General features: G+C 36.7%; 2 protein-coding genes and 1 pseudogene across 3 annotated transcripts; 2 read left to right on the forward strand and 1 right to left on the reverse strand.

Moving 5' to 3' along the window:
• Window positions 1-428: 428 nt before the first annotated feature.
• On the reverse strand, window positions 429-3152 carry LOC147513078 (axial regulator YABBY 1-like). The gene is made up of 5 exons (XM_086598852.1): window positions 2992-3152; window positions 979-1026; window positions 826-892; window positions 590-664; window positions 429-497 (listed from the first exon to the last, which is right to left on the reverse strand). Exons 1-5 carry the CDS (start codon window positions 3150-3152, stop codon window positions 429-431), a joined length of 420 nt encoding a protein of 139 aa, XP_086454978.1.
• Window positions 3153-6801: 3649 nt separating this feature from the next.
• On the forward strand, window positions 6802-10983 carry LOC147513079 (monocopper oxidase-like protein SKU5; annotated as a pseudogene). Its single transcript, XR_015215210.1, has 9 exons — window positions 6802-7282; window positions 7517-7626; window positions 7732-8000; window positions 8123-8261; window positions 8487-8853; window positions 8979-9344; window positions 9494-9572; window positions 10299-10493; window positions 10607-10983. The product of XR_015215210.1 is annotated as a monocopper oxidase-like protein SKU5 (transcript).
• Window positions 10984-14060: 3077 nt separating this feature from the next.
• Window positions 14061-16158, forward strand: LOC147513080 (DUF641 family protein (DUF641)). Its single transcript, XM_086596117.1, has one exon. It carries the CDS (start codon window positions 14387-14389, stop codon window positions 15731-15733), a length of 1347 nt encoding a protein of 448 aa, XP_086452243.1. The 5' UTR covers window positions 14061-14386; the 3' UTR covers window positions 15734-16158.
• The last annotated feature ends 2323 nt before the right edge of the window (window positions 16159-18481 follow it).

An 18481-nucleotide genomic window follows, 5' to 3' on the forward strand; every position in this document is an offset into this window, starting at 1 on the left:
TATCATCATCGATCTCAAGAATTGTATAACAAAGACTTAGTTTTAGCACCTTGATAATGTACCAATTGAAGATTGTTATAAGAAGAATAAAAGGACAAGAAAACACAAAGATAGTAACAAGGCCAGATAATAAGGTAGTAGGTACTAAGAAAATATATTATCAGCAAAGCCTTAAGCTTGAGGTCTTTCAAGGAAGATAAAAGATTCAAAGTTAAACTTACATGAAAAGTTATGAAAATTAAGGCCTTCACTTTCACATGTGTGTAAAGGGTAAGGCCTTAAACTTCAGAACTATTCTCCCAACATCGAACAAGGACGACACAAACAAGAAAGAAAGCTGACAACCTCCTCCAAAGAAAGTTGAAAAAGTAAACACTACTCACAGAAAAGAAGAAGGGAGAAGAGTGAAACCCTAACTATCTCATTTCCTAGTAAGGAGAAACACCCAAATTAGCTGCAGCAAATATCCCATCCTTCATGAGAACATCCTCTCCTTCCTACACATACAACATCCACATTTGTGTAAGAAAATGTTTTCATCTTTTTTCAACTTTAAACAAACCGAAAAAGGGTAGTGTCGTTAGATTACCTGCTGGCGCACATTAGCTTTCTTCCCAGACTGATCAGGCATGAGACCAAAGTGGATGTGTGGAAAGTGGGCCCACTAAAGAGAAACACATAAAAACAAAAGAAACCCACAAAACAAGAAATCATAAGAAAGAATGAAACCCTAGTTTAGAGCAAAGATGGAAATAAAAATAAACCCCTCTAGAAAATGAGATTGGTGGGTTTTGGTGTTTGTTCTTCTTGGATCATACATTTTGCAGCTGCACTGAATGCTTCCCTGTGAGTTATATCTGGATTCCCAGCCTTGATGCGTTGGATCTCGTCCCTTGCATAGAATTAATTGTATTAAAATAATTTTATTAGTTTTTCAAAAATAAATTAAATCATTGTTGTGTTCTCATAATGACTCACTTGATGAAACGGTTATAAGCAGATGGGACTCTCTGTCTCTTCTCGGAGCTGAACAGACGACAGAGACCACAACATTAAAAACAAAACAAATTTGCTGACTTTTTGTTGAAATGAATTCAATGCCTCTATTTTGTATTGCCTTTTCATTAATCATTATATCCATCATCACATCTATCATATCTATCTATTCATCTTATCCCCTCAGCCAATCTTTGTCATACCTTACTAACAGACTTCAACAAGTACAAAGAAATAAAAAACAAAACAAAACTTAAAAGAAGAAAAAAATAATCGTGTATCAGCTCTCTCTATCTTCATTCGATCTTTTAAGAAGAAAAAAGTATAAATTTGAAACCAATGTCGAGTAGCCAAATGTACCAGTAAAGGGATAAACTGAAGAAAAATCACATTGATGAACTTCCAAATTTTGGTTTTCTTCCCATAGTCAATCATGGGTTTTTCTGCAGCAGTGCATTTGTGTGTTATTGATATTTGTTTTGAGAAGGAAAAAACACATAAAACTGGATTTTCAAAGAGAAACATGAATCAACAGGTAGCTTAACCAGGTCTGCACTTTATTTTTCCCTAGTGACTTCGGGTTACAACGCGAGACTGTTGAAGTTTATCTACTTATCTCTACAAAAATGGAATTTGTCGGTATGAAAGTAGACTAACCATGGCAAAACCATTATCATACTTTTAATTATTCAAACAATCACTTTATATTATATCATAACTTATCATTCATACTTCTGAAGATGCGATTCGCTTCATTTTAACTGCAAGATAATTTCTTTCCTAAGCAAGACTTCCATTATATAACTCATTATAATAACTTCGTTTAATATCTAAACCATTGAATTAAAACTTACCCATATCCAATTGTGTATAAGGGGTTAGGGCCCCTCAAGACAAAAATGTTATTAAGTCTATACCCTCCCCGCAAAGAAAGTTAGAACCCATATAACATATGTAGATATTATATTAGGTATTCAAAAGTAAACCCAACACTCGTATAATCAAATATCTGGTAACTTAAGGCGAATACCTTAGTTATACTCTAAATCTTCCAAACAACGGTCATTCACATGGCACATTCAATGAATGCCACGGGTCATTCCTCCACATTCGAGGAATACCCAATCCTACATTCCGTACACTCAAGGAATACAACTAACCCAAGGCTTAATAATATCTTTCCTCTTTGGGCAGTCAAACAATCTGGTCATTCATGACACAATGAATACCACTTTATATAACGCTTAACGCCATTTATGGCACATTCATAAATGCCTTACCTAACATACGACTTCATCCGGTCATAAACCAAATTCCAAAACTTGAGTAATGGAGAGTTCTAAAAGGGTGCGGTAAATTTTGTTCTGGCGTTATTGAACTTTATTGTATATATTATTTGGAAGAATGAAGGAATATCTTTATTCATGTAGTTTTGGGTTTGCGATGTTATTAATTAGATTAATGTCTAGAGTCATAAATAGCGTTGCATATCATAAAATCTGAAATTATCACATAAGTAGTTATCTGTATACACATATATATATACGGTCTTCAAAACCCAAGCATGCTAATAGCCCTAGACTATCTAATAACCCAAATCATAATCAGAAGTTAAAGACAAATTGGGTCAATCGGTCAAAAGTCAACCACGGTGAAAATCAACTCTGGTCAAAGTCAAAACTCGACTTTCGCCGAATCAACTAGATCAACCAACCCCAAACTCCTCTAACCCAAAAGCCCAAAGTCTAAAATTAAGCCCATGAGTGAATATCAAAAATCATCAAAAACTTTGATTAGATTCTACCCAAGCCCGATCTAAACTTCTTGTTCATAAATTATAGCCTAACCCGGCAGATTTATAAAACCATCCACAAAAATAACTTAAAACCGCCCAAGCCCAAAAGTCTTAAACAAACTTGAGCCCACAAGTCTAATTAAAATTTAACTAAAGAAATTAGGAGCCCGACCCCACTGCAATACAAGTCGTTCTTCTACCTCCTTCTTCTCTCCGGTGACTCTTCTCCCACGTAAGCCTTGTAATCCACCACTCGACCACCTCCATCATCTATCAGTTTGACCACCATGAAAACCCCCGTCAGCCAGATACCATCATAACGCTTGATTTCCTTATCTTGACAAAAAAGGATCGACGCCATTAATGGTCGGGCTAGAGCTTCACCCCCACCTTAAACTAGTATTTAACCCTTCCACCAAACCTTTACTTCCCGGCATCAATCATCATTCTAACCTGCATCAAAACCAAAACAACCAATGTTCACATAACCTCTTTGAAAATTTCTTTGTTGCCGCCATTAACAACTAGCTTAAGCTTCAACATCCCCTCCGCCAACCTCCATTACACAATCACCCAAACCAAACATCATCAGTGCATGCCCAACATCTTCACAATAACCACCCGACATCATGAATCAACAAAAAATATATCCCAGTTCAAACGGTTTCTGACGATTCTATTTGGATTTAGAGGCGATTCTATATGTGGAAACTTTGCTTTCCGCCATGAACATGCCTTGAAACTTCCTTCCACTTTTCGCGACCTACCAATAATCTGTTCATCGACCTACCACTCTATTCTGATGAGCTTGAATTGTTTGAACATTGCTTGCTATCACGAGTCGGGACAAGGTTTTCGAGAACCGGAGAGCGAGTTTCTTCAAACCATAAATCTTGGCATATAAACGGGTTATCGGTAAATAGAATACGACCTTGAATAGAAACGGTCATCATCAGTAAAAATCCTATATTTTCTTTTTCCTCATTATCATATAATCTACAATAAACGAAATCTAAAACTTTAAAATATCTACTCACCTATAGCGCTCCTCCGTTATCGAGCCTACCAAGAAAAATCTTCCTTTCTCACTGCCGGTAAAACTCCATTTTCTTTTCTAAAACCCTCGCTGTGTTTTTCCCCAAAAACTTTACGTGAGAAAACCCACCGAAAAATAAGGACAACACTTATCTATTTACCTACGGGGCTTTTATCCTTATCTGATAGTTATCATCTATCCATTATCTATTTTCATTATTATTATTATTATTTATTATTTATTATTATTATTTTTTATACTAGGAAAACAAAAGAAAAAGTCGGGGTGTTATAGCGAGGTTTTGAACTTGAGCTTCGAGGCTTGCCATGCTTCGTGGGCTTGAGACTTTTGGTTTTGGTTTTGATTTGTGTGAAGGTGGTTTCTCAAGTAATCGGGACCACGGATGGCCTTGATGTAAAGGAACGTTTTTCCATTACGGCTCTGGGAGGAAGAAAGAAGGGGATTGGATTTGGGAAAGGACCGAAGTTCACTAAGTAGCGAAATGCCTACGTCTCTTTCTTGATTCCGGGCTTAGAAGAATCGAGGTCCTGCGTAGTTCATGTAGGTGGTATTTATAGACACAAGAGAGTGTTGATCTTGAGACACGCGTACTCCCCTTATACGGATGTAGGGTGGAGATTACGAATAAGTGTTAGGTTGGTTATGGTAGGAAGGCGGTGATCATTGGGAGTGGGTGCAGTAGTTCATAATTCCCGGTAATTGGAATTACATATATGGCTTTGGTAATGATTACCCTTGGATTAAGGAAATAGTCTTTATTCGAAGCGTTCCGCTCTAGGTCGTTCAGTTTTCTTGGAACGTTCTTGAGCGAGTTGGAGTGTACCACCTACATAAAGCAAGCTGCTCGCGAGTCGATCTTGGAGGACGATGTCCTGATTGCGTAACGATCTCTACTTATGCTTAACGCGTGTTTAATATTCTTTAATGAGGATATTACTCCCTTACACTCGTATACATATGGCCAATTTGTGAATAAACCAAAGGATATCGATAGATTAAAAGTTGAAAGTTGAAAGTCGTAACTCAGTCATATATGAACCCAGTAGCTAAAAGTAGGTGGTTAAATTTCTCCATGAGCAGTTGAGAATATAGGTTGATTTATATCGTAGAAGTTTAGTGGTTAAGGCATCACCTTCGCGTGATCATCATATTTTATGGTGCTCCAAATAATTATGTTGTTGTTTATTATGTTTTTGCTAATCGGGTGTTCAGGCTAGTTTATGTGCACTTCCACTAATCCGGGGCATGGTTGGAAATTCGACTTAGTACTGCCTTGCCAATATCCTATGGGCTGACCAATAGAGAGCACAAACCTATGGGCTGACCAATTGTGCTAACCCTCAAAGTAAATAATGTGTTTTTTATATGGTAAATAATGTTTGGGGTTCCTCACCCTTGTGATGGAACAACTTGGTGGCACTGCACATGTGTGTGTTATTGGACGACCCCCCATGGAACTGTTTGTGAGGAGCTTGAGCGATCTACATATGTAGTTTGAAGCTAATGGTTCTAGAATTTGAGTTCGAACGATTTGCTCACATCAAACCAAAATGAAATAGCGCTCAACACCACGGGATCAAATGAAAGCCAATATCTCGACACTACCATGTCGAATGGAATCAAAATTTTGCAACTCATTGAAATTTCAGAACACTATAAAATAGATTGAATTTGAGAGTGTTCATATACAAACTATCTTAGTGAGAATCGATTAATACCATTTTTCCTAATAAAAAAAATGTGTGCGTGTGTATTTTTTTTTTCCCGTTAAAAATATAGAATGCTCAATGACATTATAAAGAAAGAAAAATAAAATTATGGCATTAGACATTAGTATAGTCTATATCACTAGATTTTCCGAATTTATAATATCAAAATAATAAGTTTAATATTCTCCTGTCGAGAACTGAGGGAAATGGGTTTAAAATTACCATATTGTTGTCAATATATTTCCCCATTTTATCAGAATATTTTCACTTATTCAGCCGTGATCAGGGCAAACTGGCAAAGTGAGAATGCCAGAAGTATGCCTACCACATACTGTAGTTGTGATTTGTGAAGAATATGAACACTTTTGGTCATTCATGTTTGACTTGTCCTAATTCCAACGTAAATTGAAATCAAACGCCATTTTTTTCGTTAAGCGAATCAGAAGCATTCAATTACTCGTCAACCAATCCGAGGTCTCTTTATTCAGTTAACATCGATTTCCACTCCTCATTACTTTCTGTCCAAACTTCAAAATCAAAGCATAATATGGTTCAATTTAATGTTCTGCACTACCAGATACTAAGCTCCAGGACCCACCAACTATTATGTTCCCTAGAGTTGTTTATTATTACTTTATTAATTGCTAAACACGCCCCATAAACCGCGTAAAGCACACATTGAAAGTTTGAAACTAGCCGGACCAGATAAATCGGTGGTGGGACCATGATGAGTTGGTAGTTACATCGATACAGCCATACAGGTATGATAGTGGGACCAGTATGTGAAGTGGAGAAAAATAAAAGCCGTTTTTTGAAAAAAGGGACCAGTATGTGGAAGAGTACTCAAAATTAATTGACGTGTGATTGGAAATGCATTATCATCCAACGGTTAGGATATAAGGAGAAGGTGCACATGGGTTTTGTATTGGAAAAATTGAACCGTTGGAAGGATTTGATAGTGATCTTTTAGCTCGAATGACCCCGACAACTTGAATGAGAGAGACTTCAGGTTTTCAGACTCGTTTTTCTCTTTAAAAGTCTTTAAACCAATCTTTCTCATTGTCTAACACTCTAACCACATTGTTTAAAAATTCAACTTTTTTTTTTTTTGGCTAAAATTCAAATTGTCCTCTTTTCAACTATTTAATAATACGAACAATGTTTTCACTGATCTAATTTAGTGAGGGGTATCCCATGCCCTAATTCCACACAAAAAAAAAAAAAAACGAAAACAAAAAATAAGAAAAAAGGAGTATAGGTAAACAAAAGCAATGGGCAACTAGTGTGATGGTGTGACATAGAAAGACTAAAACATTTGCTGGCAAACTCGTTTTAGGGCAACCGCAACCACAGTATAAACCCTAGCAAATTGGGTGTAATAAAAAAATAAAGTAAAGCAGTTTCTTCTTACTTTAACTCTTTCTTCACAGTTAACAGTTCACACTCTCACTCATTTCTTCTTCTTCTTCAAAGCTGAAACTCTTTCTCTTTCATTTAAATCTTCTTAAAACAGATAATGTAAACCCCCGAAAAAAACTATCTCACAAAACCATCTCCTCAAATTCTTAAACCCCAAATACATACATGGCATCATTAAAATTCTCCCCATTGTTTTTAATCTACATTTCCTCATTTTTAACTCTTTGTTTTGCTGGAGACCCTTTTGTTTTCTATGATTGGGAAGTTCATTATATGAACGTTGCTCCTTTAGGTGTTAAACAAAAGGTTTGTTTCTCTCCACTCAGATCTTACTACTCTCTGTTTGTAGATCTTCATATATAATGTTGTCACCTTCTTTTCTCATCTGGATTAACTAAATGAAGGGGTTTGCTTATATCTTTCTTTATGAATGTACTTATGTACTTAGCTGCAAGTTGAGATGTATGGTGGTGTGTAGTTATATTAGTTTTGGTACTAAATCATATGGTGATGGAACCTACATTTACTCTGGGGGTGCAGGTTATTGCGATTAATGGGAATTTTCCTGGTCCTATTGTTAATGTGACTACAAATAACAATATGGTCGTCAACGTTGTAAACAGCTTGGACGAAGATCTACTAATTACCTGGTAACAATTTGAAGAAATTACTGTTAGAATTTTTACGTTTATTTTAATATGAGGTGTTGTTTGTCGACTGAGTTTGATAGATTTGTGGTTACTTTGTTGTGGCAGGAATGGGATCCAACAGCGTCGTAATTCTTGGCAAGATGGTGTTCTTGGTACTAATTGCCCAATTCCTGTTAACTGGAATTGGACATACCAGTTTCAGGTTAAGGATCAGATAGGAAGCTTCTCTTACTTCCCTTCGCTCAATTTTCAGAGAGCGTCTGGTGGGTATGGGGTATTATTGTAAATAACAGGGACGTGATTCCCGTCCCTTTGGAACTCCGGATGGAGACATAACCATCATGATTGGTGATTGGTACAATCGAAACCATACGGTTAGTGTTTATTGTCTTTGTTAATACTTACTTTCTTCTCTTTTTAGTTTTCTTTGAAGGTAGTTTGAATGAATTGGAAGTTCGGATACGAAGACTGATACCAGGTTTTTTTTTGTATGTAGGATCTGAGGAAGATCCTTGATAATGGAAAGGATCTTGGGATGCCAGATGGTGTTCTAATTAATGGGAAGGGTCCTTACCGGTACAACACAACTCTTGTCCCTGATGGGATTGAGTATGAAACTTTTAATGTAAAACCAGGTAATTCTCTTGGAATGGGATCCTAAAGTACAGTACTTTTTTGAACAATCCAGCTATAATGTAATGGTTGGAGATTGATATCATTATGTTGTACTATTAAACGATCCAGCTTATGTTCTGTTGTAGAGTTCAATTATTTGCATTACGTTGCTTCCATTTACACTTTGGTTCATAGAAAACATTTTTTTTTTCTCTATAGTGATATTTTCATCTTGATGGCATGAGGAAAAACGTATAAACTACGTGTACACAATGTTGGAATCTCAACAAGTTTGAACTTCAGAATCCAGAATCATAATATGGTTCTTGCTGAGACTGAGGGAACATACACAATGCAACAAAATTACACTAACTTAGATATTCATGTTGGACAGTCCTATTCTTTCTTAGTTACCATGGATCAGAATGCAAGCACAGATTATTATGTTGTAGCCAGTGCAAGGTTTGTGAATGAAACAATTTGGAGAAGAGTTACTGGTGTTGCCATCTTGAAGTATTCTAACTCCAAGGGGGATGCATCTGGTCCTCTTCCTGATGGACCAAATGATGTGTTTGACAAGACGTTTTCACTTAACCAAGCAAAATCCGTCAGGTTTGTCATCCCGGATTTGGTGTATTTTGATGATCATGTTCTCATCCCTCGAAACCGTGTTTTAATTCTGTTTAGCTCTCTATGGGGAGTCAAACTTATGTCTTCTATTTTCTATTGTCGATCAGGACAAATGGGTCTGCTGGTGCTGCTCGACCCAATCCGCAGGGTTCTTTCCATTATGGGGAAATTAATGTGACTGATTTTTATTTGTTGAAGAATCAACCACCTGTGATGATCCAGGGTAGACGGCGGACTACGCTCAGTGGTATATCATATGTTAATCGTGACACACCAATCAGGCTTGCTGATTGGTTCAATGTAAAAGGAAAATACACGCTTGATTTCCCCAATGAGCCTATTACTGGACCCCCCCGTGTGGGAACATCTGTGATTAATGGCACATATAGGGGATTCATGGAAGTTGTACTTCAAAACAATGACACCAAGGTCCAGACCTATCATATGGATGGATATGCATTTTTTGTTGTTGGGTAAGAAAATCTTATCTGCTTTCTACCCGTGTTATTCCTGACTACATGCGCTAGATGAGCTTATACTGTGCTTTATCTAGATTTTCCTTGAGTTTGTTATTATATTATTCTTATTTTGGCACATGTTGATAAGACTAAACTGATTGCAGTATGGATTTTGGAGAATGGACAAATAACAGCAGAGGAACATATAATAAGTGGGATGGCATTGCTCGCTGCACAGTACAGGTATGCTGTCTGTTATTTCAATGAGTACTGTTATAATTACTATTTTTCAGGATGTAGTTTACGATGGTTCAGTTTTAGTCTAGTTTCAGCGACAAGGATAGCTGTGTCCGTATCGTATCTGACACGGATACGATTATACAAAGCATCTGACTTGGTGAAATATAAAAAATTGAGGTATGTCACATACATTATGTGTCCGACACATGGACACGTGGAAACATATCCTACACAGATAACATAGGTTTTAGTAAATAAACTGACCATTATCAATTAAGGCTCTAAAGATATGCTTTCTTCTTTCATCTGTCGATTGGTAATGGTTAACATACCTTGATGATAGTGGGTTTCCCATCTTAGCTTGACATACATTACATGGTGATGAAAAACCAACACCCACTGACCTTCCATAATGCTTTAGCACAACTAGTTGGGTTCTGTTCCTCAAAGCTGAATGAAAAATATTCTTAATGATCTCATATAAGTTCCATAGTTGGTTTAGTGTTTTTCTCCCCTTGTAACTTTTATCCTAATTGCATGCGGCTCCACTCTGCAGTTCCTTTATAAGAATTGAGAAATCTGAAATTTCATGGAAATCGTATACGACACATGTTTCATGTTTGTGCCTGCTCTATCATTGAGTAATCTACACCTCATTCAGATGATTTAAAATTGCAGTATGGTTGATGTCTGGTATATATCTTCAGTAAGCCATCAAATTCTCTGTAGGTTTTTCCTGGAGCATGGTCAGTGGTAATGGTCTCCCTTGACAATGTTGGCGTTTGGAACCTCAGAACACAGAATCTTGATTAAATGTATCTTGGCCAGGAAGTGTATGTGAAGATTGTCAATAACGAGTCTAACAAAACGGAGTTGGGTATTCCAGATAATGCCCTTTTTGTGGTGCCCTAAAAACAAACAGCAGTATGTTTCTCGTTTCTTCATGCTAACCAATGTGTTTGTTTCAAGTAATTTGAAAACTGACCCCATTTCAAACTTTCTGTGCTTTATTTAGGCCGGCCCATAAACCCCCAAAGCAACGTTATGCTGCTCTTAAAAATTCTGGGTCATCAGCTAAAGGAAGATCGAAGATACTTGTAACCCTAATGATGTCAATCTTTGCTATATGTACCATTTTCTGCTAAGCACGCCAGCTGATGGTGGAACTCTATTATCCTTTTTGATGGTGGTGGGGTGGCTTGTTTACAATGCAGGTAGGAATATGGATTTCTTTATTTGCCTTTTGTTACTAGTCTTTGAGGTGTGCAAATGTAGTCTTGTTAATACAAATATTTTCGTGGTTATTCTCGGATGTTTGTTTACTACTCATTGTTATAGTCTTCAGGATGCTTCCCTTGTTATTGGGAATTTATGATTCTTTTCAATTTTCAACTTATGTACTGATGTTAATTCACCCATTTTCAATATCATTTGCTCCAAATACTCAACTTTATATGTTCCCGGGTGAGATGAGGTAATGTCTGATTTACCCTGAATGTCTGAATGACCTTACATCTAAGTTCTAACTGTTGGAATCTAAGATGGATTCTGTGTGATGCTAAGAAAATTATAACCCATTGACCTTATCTGGATTTTTGTTATATAAACATTTCTCGGTTACACTTCCCTATACCATCAAAAAAAGAGGTTACACTTCCTGTATGGCTGTATGTTGAGTGTATGTTATACGCTTAAGTGGCTTAAGTGTAGTTACACTCATACAATAAGAACTTCTCGAGGCCTATGTGGAGACAGTTGCACTTTAGATTCCATGGGTCTAACAGCCTAACCTAACAGGATCATGTGTTACAGGTTGCTGTCCACGTGAAGGTGAGATTAGATGAGTTGTCTGTGGTCCATGGTGTTAATGTCTTTTGCTGTACATGTGCAGCTTTTAGCCAAAATAAGTGAAATTCTTTATTGAATCTGATGGAAATCCTGTCTGCCTAATTGACTCGTTGACCACGCTCCTCTTTCTCCTGTTTTTAACCACTTCCCAATTATTTGCAGTCTTCAATCCTAGCTAGCCAAAAGGTTTTGAGTTGGTTCCTAGCCTATCTATCACCCCCCTTTTGTGAACCATTCAAACGACCGAATGAATTTTATATGGCTATTTCTTTCATCTAATCTTATTAATACACTCTTTCCCATATCTGAACCATTTGTATCTTGTGCAAAAGTGCAAGAGATTGATGTGCTCAGTTGTATCCTGTAACATTCTACATGGTTTTGAATCTCTAATGGTTGTTTTGTTCTGAAATAACAGTGACTCAATTTTATACGAAAACAAACGAACCAAGTAAAAGTGAGTTTTAGTTGAGGATAAAACGAGTTTGGATAAGTTTGAGGATTTTATTTTCTGTTGTAGGCATGTCAGGTTGTAGGTCGTACTCGAAATCTGCACGTTGTCTTGTCTTGTACTTCAGAGTTCAGACCTAGTGGTTTCAAGTTTCACCCATCAATTACATTTGGCGTTTAGAACTGTACCCATGTAAAATGAATGGATGTAACCAGATCCGCCCAAGTGGTTTTGGCGGGTTAGTGTTTGAAATTTAAAGTTGGGTCGTATGGAAGTGGAAACTGAAAAAGATAATTAAAGGCAGCTTGGCTGATTAAAAGAGGTTAAAGCTGAGTTTCTTTAAAGTTGAGTTTTTTTATGGGATTGGCACTCTTTTGACTAATTCCAAGGTATTGATATATCTCTATTAATCACATAAAAAAACACCTACGGTAATAAGTTACGGCAAGATTGCACAATCCATATTGGGTTGGCATGAGATTCTATATTCCACGGAAGGTTATTGTCGTGGGTCTTTTTTCGTTTTGAAATTTTTTTAATAGCCACCGTAAAAAAAAGTTAGTTGCCACGAGATAGTTGTGTTCACTAAAATTGAGTCTTTATTTGTGTTAATTATTAAAACTCTTCTCTATTAATTTGATTACAAGTTTTTTTTATAGCATATGAAAATATTTGCCGCGAGATAGCAAAATTATACTTCGATTGTAAATTTTTTTTTCATGATTTTGGTATTGTTCTTAGCGTGTATAAAAAAACTATAAATAAGAAAATGAAGTATCTATGTCGTGTGTGTTAAATATGTAAAATTTGAAGTGAAAAAAAATAAAAAACACAAAAAAATCTTCGGCAACTCCCTACCGTAGGATATGGGATCTCGCTGCAACCCCGATATCGTAGATTGTGCAATATCGCAGTAACTGTCTATAGTGGGATATGAAATCTCACGGCAAATGTTTGCAGTAGAACTATGGGGCCTGTGGAGTGTAAAAAGATATATAATAAATAACTATTATTATTTTATTTTTTGCTAGAATGGTGTCAATCCCATAAAGTGGGGTCTCAATACGGCATGAGTGGGTTTGTTCTTGTTGAATACAATGTAGGTCCCGACCGATTCAGTGGATCCGTACAGATGATATTTTGTCTCCTGCTGATGAACAATAATGTCTAATGTGATCATAGGATATGGTTGTTAGGGTTGAGTTGTTTATGATCGTTATTTTGTTTAACTTCACATCATTAAGACAACAGACAACTTCAATTGCTAAGGAAATTAGGAAACATCTTTTTAACCTGTTTTTGACAAGTTACACATTAATTGAAATTTGGAAATCTCCTAAGCTTGGACGATATTTATTTCATTGTTCTCAACAGTGAGTAAGAAATGCTGGCCCTAGGAGCATCTGATCCTTTTAGCAGCATACAAAACTTTGGTATACATATACCAGTAACAACACATAATCTGGCTGCATTTTCCGAATAGTCTTGCGTTGAATGATATATTTCAGTAGCTAAGTCATGATATTTTTCAGAAAATATCACCTTGTGCGTGTGTTCATTAGTTAAATGTATCTTTACACTGGCTGGATGCCTGGATTAGCAACTAACATCTTCCCAAGTTGATCAAATGAGGGTGCATGAGATCCCAAGGATACATGCCGTAACCAGGCTTTGCTTTAAATATCTGTTTCCTGGTTTTTGTATCATGGACACAAGTGTAGGCCTAAGAATGAGGTGAGCCCAGTGATTGCCCATAGAACCATAGACAGACACCCTCATTCCCTCAGAAACTCTTTCTTTACAGTGGTAAGAACGAATTCTCACTTAAATGATTTTGAATATGAATGAATGAAGAAATAAAATAACTTGGACAACACTGTAGTAGGCACTAATACTCGATCAAGAATTTCATCGATACAATAATTGAGTTAGAAATTGTAAACTAAATCAGTAAATCACAACCATAAAATGTTGATTCTTTCCGTCTTTCGTCTCCTCTACACTATTCAAATTTCAGCATTAACATAGAACATATGGCATTCCAACTATTTGTTAGAAATTGTACAAGCATACATACCGAAATCACTTATTAGGATTTAGCATGATCCAACAGTCAGATTTCTTCTCACTATTCTCTACCGGTAAAATAGTCCTGATGACACCAGTTCGTGTTTTTTCTTTCTCTATCTAAATCCTGAATATATCGAAAGAGTGAAATTTAGAATGTGAGAAAAATGTCTGGAACGTATCAATTTGTGGCCATGTCACCAATCCCACCACCCACCAGTCTTCTGTAGTATGTACCTTGACATAAAGAAAGAGAGAAAACCCCATCAACTGGACTTCTCAAAGATCCTCTTTCTTTTCCTTAACATCCAACACACATTCCTTGCCTTCCAAACCATCTTACAACTAACAAACTCCTACTTGACACTTTTCAGTTAACAACTTAACATAACAAGAACAAAAAACAAACTCATACTCAAAACAAAACAAAACAAAACAAAACAAAAAAAAAATGCTAGACATGGATCCTTCACAAAAACAACCACAAATTTCCGAAATGTTTCAAAAATTTGCAATAGCATTCAAAGCAAAAACAATTGAATTCTTTGCCGAAGAAGAAGAAGTAGAAGAAGACTTCCAAACTCTTTCTCTTTCCGAAGAAGAAATCATCACTAACCAACGAGTTGTTGTAATTAAACCAGATTCCAAACCCTTTCCCCAAACCCTAATTTCCTCTCTCTTCGCTACAATTTCATCTTTCGAAGCTTCTTATCTTCAATTACAAACTGCCCACTCTCCATTCATTCCTCAAAACATCGAAGCCGCTGACCGCGCCGCTGTTTCCCATCTTCAAAAGCTTTCCGAAATCAAGAAATGGTATAAAGACTTTTTAAACAATAGTTCAACCCCCACCACTAATTTGCTGACCGGGTCTCATTTTGAAGCACAGGTGGAAGAGAATCAAAGTGTTTTAAGAACTTTGGAAATGTTAGTCAACAGGTTACAGTTAGAAATCGACTCGAAAGACGCTGAGGTTTTGGTAATGAAGCAGAAGTTGAAAAAGAATGAGGTGTTTATTTCGGAATTGTCGAAACGGGTAGGGACTTCAAAAAGTAGTATTTTGTCGTCTGAGAAGTTGTTGACAGTTGGGGCGTTTGATAAGGTATTGAATTATGTTTGTAAGTCGTGTCATAGATTTACTAAGATTTTAATTGAGTTGATGAAGAATGTAGGATGGGATTTGGATTGCGCCGCAAGTTCTGTTTATCCTGATGTTGAGTATTTGAAAAACGGGCATAATCGGTATGCATTTTTATCTTATGTTTGTTTAGGGATGTTTCAAGGTTTTGATTCTGTGAATTTTGGGTTAATTGAGGAGGATGGAATTGAGTGTAATGGTTGTTTGAGGCAATTTGTTGAACACGCGGCAGGTGATGGGATTGAGTTACTTAATAAAAATCCGAGTGGGTGTTTTGCGAGATTTTGTGAAATGAAGTACCAAAAGCTTATTCATCCTACAATGGAGTCGTCGTTGTTTAGAAATTTGGATCAGAATGAGTTGGTATTGAGTTTGTGGAGATCGTCCGCTGCTTTTTACCAAGCGTATGTTGATATGGCTAGTTCGGTATGGATGCTACATAAATTGGCATTCTCTTTTGATCCCGTTGTTGAGATATTTCAAGTGGAGCAAGGGGTAGATTTTTCGATGATTTACATGGAGAATGTTACTGGGAAAGGTGTAGTCGCGCTTGGTAAGGCCAGAGCGAAGGTGGCATTTACAGTGATTCCGGGCTTCAAGATTGGGAGAACGATAATTCAGTCTCAAGTGTATTTAAAGGGAACCATGTATGTTGAGTGATTCAGTAGTCGGTGGAGTACAAATGTTTAGATTATAGAAAAAGAAAGGATTCATGTTTGTTCATGAACTAATAACGGGAGACATAATTGATTTCTTAGATACTCCGATTATGGAGAGCATTATCAGATGAACATCTAGATAGTGGCTCGACTTAATAACTTCAGGTTACAATTTTTGATTTTCGACTACAAACTGTTGCAAGTTAGAAGTTTTCAGACTGTGAATTGTGAAATTTCACCGTTTGTTCCTGGCCTGTGTTTCGTATTGTGTTATATTGTCATATTTCTTTGAGGTTCTCCATGAATTCCATGTAGAGGGTTTGTAAATTTAGAATGTTGTATTATTTTTTACTTGTCACACTATTTATTTAACCAATCTGTATCAAAGACTGATTGTTTATTGAAATGAAAAGATATCTTACTTGAGCTGGTAATTGTTCTGTTTTATATTTTGGTGCTCTTTTTTAATTTGATTTTTAAACTGTGCTGACTGCCTCACTCTGTTATTTTACTATTGATCATTTGTTAGCTTATTATAATCCGTCCATAGTTTCAGCAATGTCAGCAAACTCGTCTTCCACAAAGAAAAAGAACAAAAATAGAAGAAGGATTTGTTGATCTTGGTTTGTTCACCTACTTGAGCTTTTTGTCAATGCTGAAGAATTTTGCCAGAACAGTTGAGTGGTCTTCATCCTCCATTATACACCAAAAGTTTGACTCCCTTGTATATGGTTTGTAAAATAGAATTTTGTCCATCTTACACTCCATATATAGTTTTCAAGTATTTCGTCAAGGTGTTTTGTTGGTACATTTTTCAGTTCATACCGCGGCCAATCTTGAGCATGTCACTCCATTGTTTCTCAACTAAGTATGACTATGAGTTCAGCTGATGAACACTCCAATGGTATGCAATGAATGATAGGGACTAATCCACTTGAATGGGTGTCAGGAAGAGTTTTGCAGATCCTTTTTGGTTGACAAAATGTTCCTTTTAATTGATATTGAACATTTTGCTTAACTCTCGAGTCTAAGATCCCTTCGTCATCTAACTTGCATTTCAATGTTGAAGAATTGTTAAGGCGCATTGTTTTGTTTCTGTATTTATGAATTTGGAATCTTTTGTTCCCTTTAAAATCTTATCCAGGTTAGGTCAGGCATCCACTGATAAGGAATCTCTATTTCGCGACAAGTTCATTGAGGTACTATCCTAATCCTAATCAAACCAATTAACTTATTCTGCTGCTCTCAATTATTTATTTGCATTAACAATCGTAATATATGCACTAGACCACTAGTAAGTCTATGGGTCCACGAGTTTTGTTTTTTCAAATTGATGGATGTAAGACTGCTGGAACTCTTGAATTGCTGAAATGAAGTTGCGTACTTAAGGTACTTTTTTATTCAGTATTAAGTTGCTGTAGATTTTCTTTTGGGAACTTCTACTTTTATTTTTAGTTGACGTAATGGATAGTTCTGCATAGGAGGAAGTTTGTCTTTGAGTGTTTACACAGCAAATGCAAGATTCTGTATGCTCTGAACTTTTTGGCTAAGTTTGGCTTGGGTAGCACAAGCACATGATGTTTAGCAACTGGTTTAGATGGTACTGTGTAAAGCTAGGAAAGACATCATATTATGACAGAATTCTTTCATAATTAAAATTATTTGCTCCATTATTTTCATTTAGTGCTTTAATAAAAATCAATTATTTTATTAAAAGAGTCTTGTAAGAGCATCTTCAGTGGGCTCAACAAAAAGTGGTCAAGTTGTCGGGCTGCGTGATATTATATTTTAAGCAGAAACATGGAATTTTCATCAGCACTCATTGCAAAAGTGGTAAAGCTTGAGCCTTGAGGTTTAGTTGCTGACTTGCTGCACTGCAAGAGATGGCCGTGTTACTGAAGTTTGCCACCATAATATTTACCTTCAGTGCTTTTTTAGATTGGTTTGCTATATTTGTGATTATTGACATACAATTGTTGGTTCCTTTTGTTGGGTTGTTCGAACCGTCGAGCTTTGCTCCGGTGTCCGTTCACCACCTCTCTCTACGAACGATGAAGAGGATGAAGACCGGCGCTTCGTCCATCTACGCGCACGCACGCTCGTGCAAGCTACCGATGTCCGAAGAAGAAGCCTTCCAGCTCACCTAAGAAGGCGGACTTCGGCGCATGCTCGATGAAGAGGGCTCACCTTCCTAATGGCGCCAGCGCTCCGCAATTGCGGCCCAAGCCCATTTTACTTCCCCTTTGTCTATGTACACCTATATAAAGGAAATAGATTAGGGTTTTGAAGTCTGACTTTGAGGGATTCATTTCTAGGGTATTGTGGGAGCTGTTGAGCTAGGGTTTGAGTGAGGCCTCTTCTTATTGATTCTTGATCTCTTGTAAACTCTCCAATCTTTGTTATAAAGGAAACTTCGGCTCTTGTGTGTGGATGTAGGTAATATTTACCAACCACCTAAATCTTTGTGTCTCTTTGCATATTTACTTCCATTATTATTATTGTTGCTATGAAGGGTGATGATAAGTTAGTGGTTTTGCTTTGTTGAGGTTGTTGTGATAACTACCAAAGTCTTGGGTGGGTGATTTCCTTGGTGTGAGCTCCAAGTTGAAATCATTTGGGATAGAAAGTAACTAGATTGAGGTGTGACTTTCTAGTGAAATCTCCCAACAAGTGGTATCGAGAAGCACGGTTTTGAATCATTGGAACAAGGTGTGTGAGGAAAGTTTCCACCTTTAGCATTTGAGGCTAG

The sequence above is a fragment of the Coptis chinensis genome, chromosome 3 (genome assembly GCF_015680905.1).
Source record: "Coptis chinensis isolate HL-2020 chromosome 3, ASM1568090v1, whole genome shotgun sequence".
In the NCBI taxonomy this organism is placed as follows: Eukaryota; Viridiplantae; Streptophyta; class Magnoliopsida; order Ranunculales; family Ranunculaceae; genus Coptis; species Coptis chinensis.

Bases quoted from the DNA above. Each gene is read 5' to 3' on its own strand.
- LOC147513078 (XM_086598852.1), bottom strand. From the start codon at position 3,152: ATGGCGTCGATCCTTTTTTGTCAAGATAAGGAAATCAAGCGTTATGAT. The intron at 893-978 runs GTGAGTCATTAT...ATTCTATGCAAG, and splicing joins GCTTATAACCGTTTCATCAA to GGACGAGATCCAACGCATCA. The intron at 498-589 runs GTAATCTAACGA...TTGTATGTGTAG, and splicing joins AAGCTAATGTGCGCCAGCAG to GAAGGAGAGGATGTTCTCAT.
- LOC147513080 (XM_086596117.1), top strand. From the start codon at position 14,387: ATGCTAGACATGGATCCTTCACAAAAACAACCACAAATTTCCGAAATG.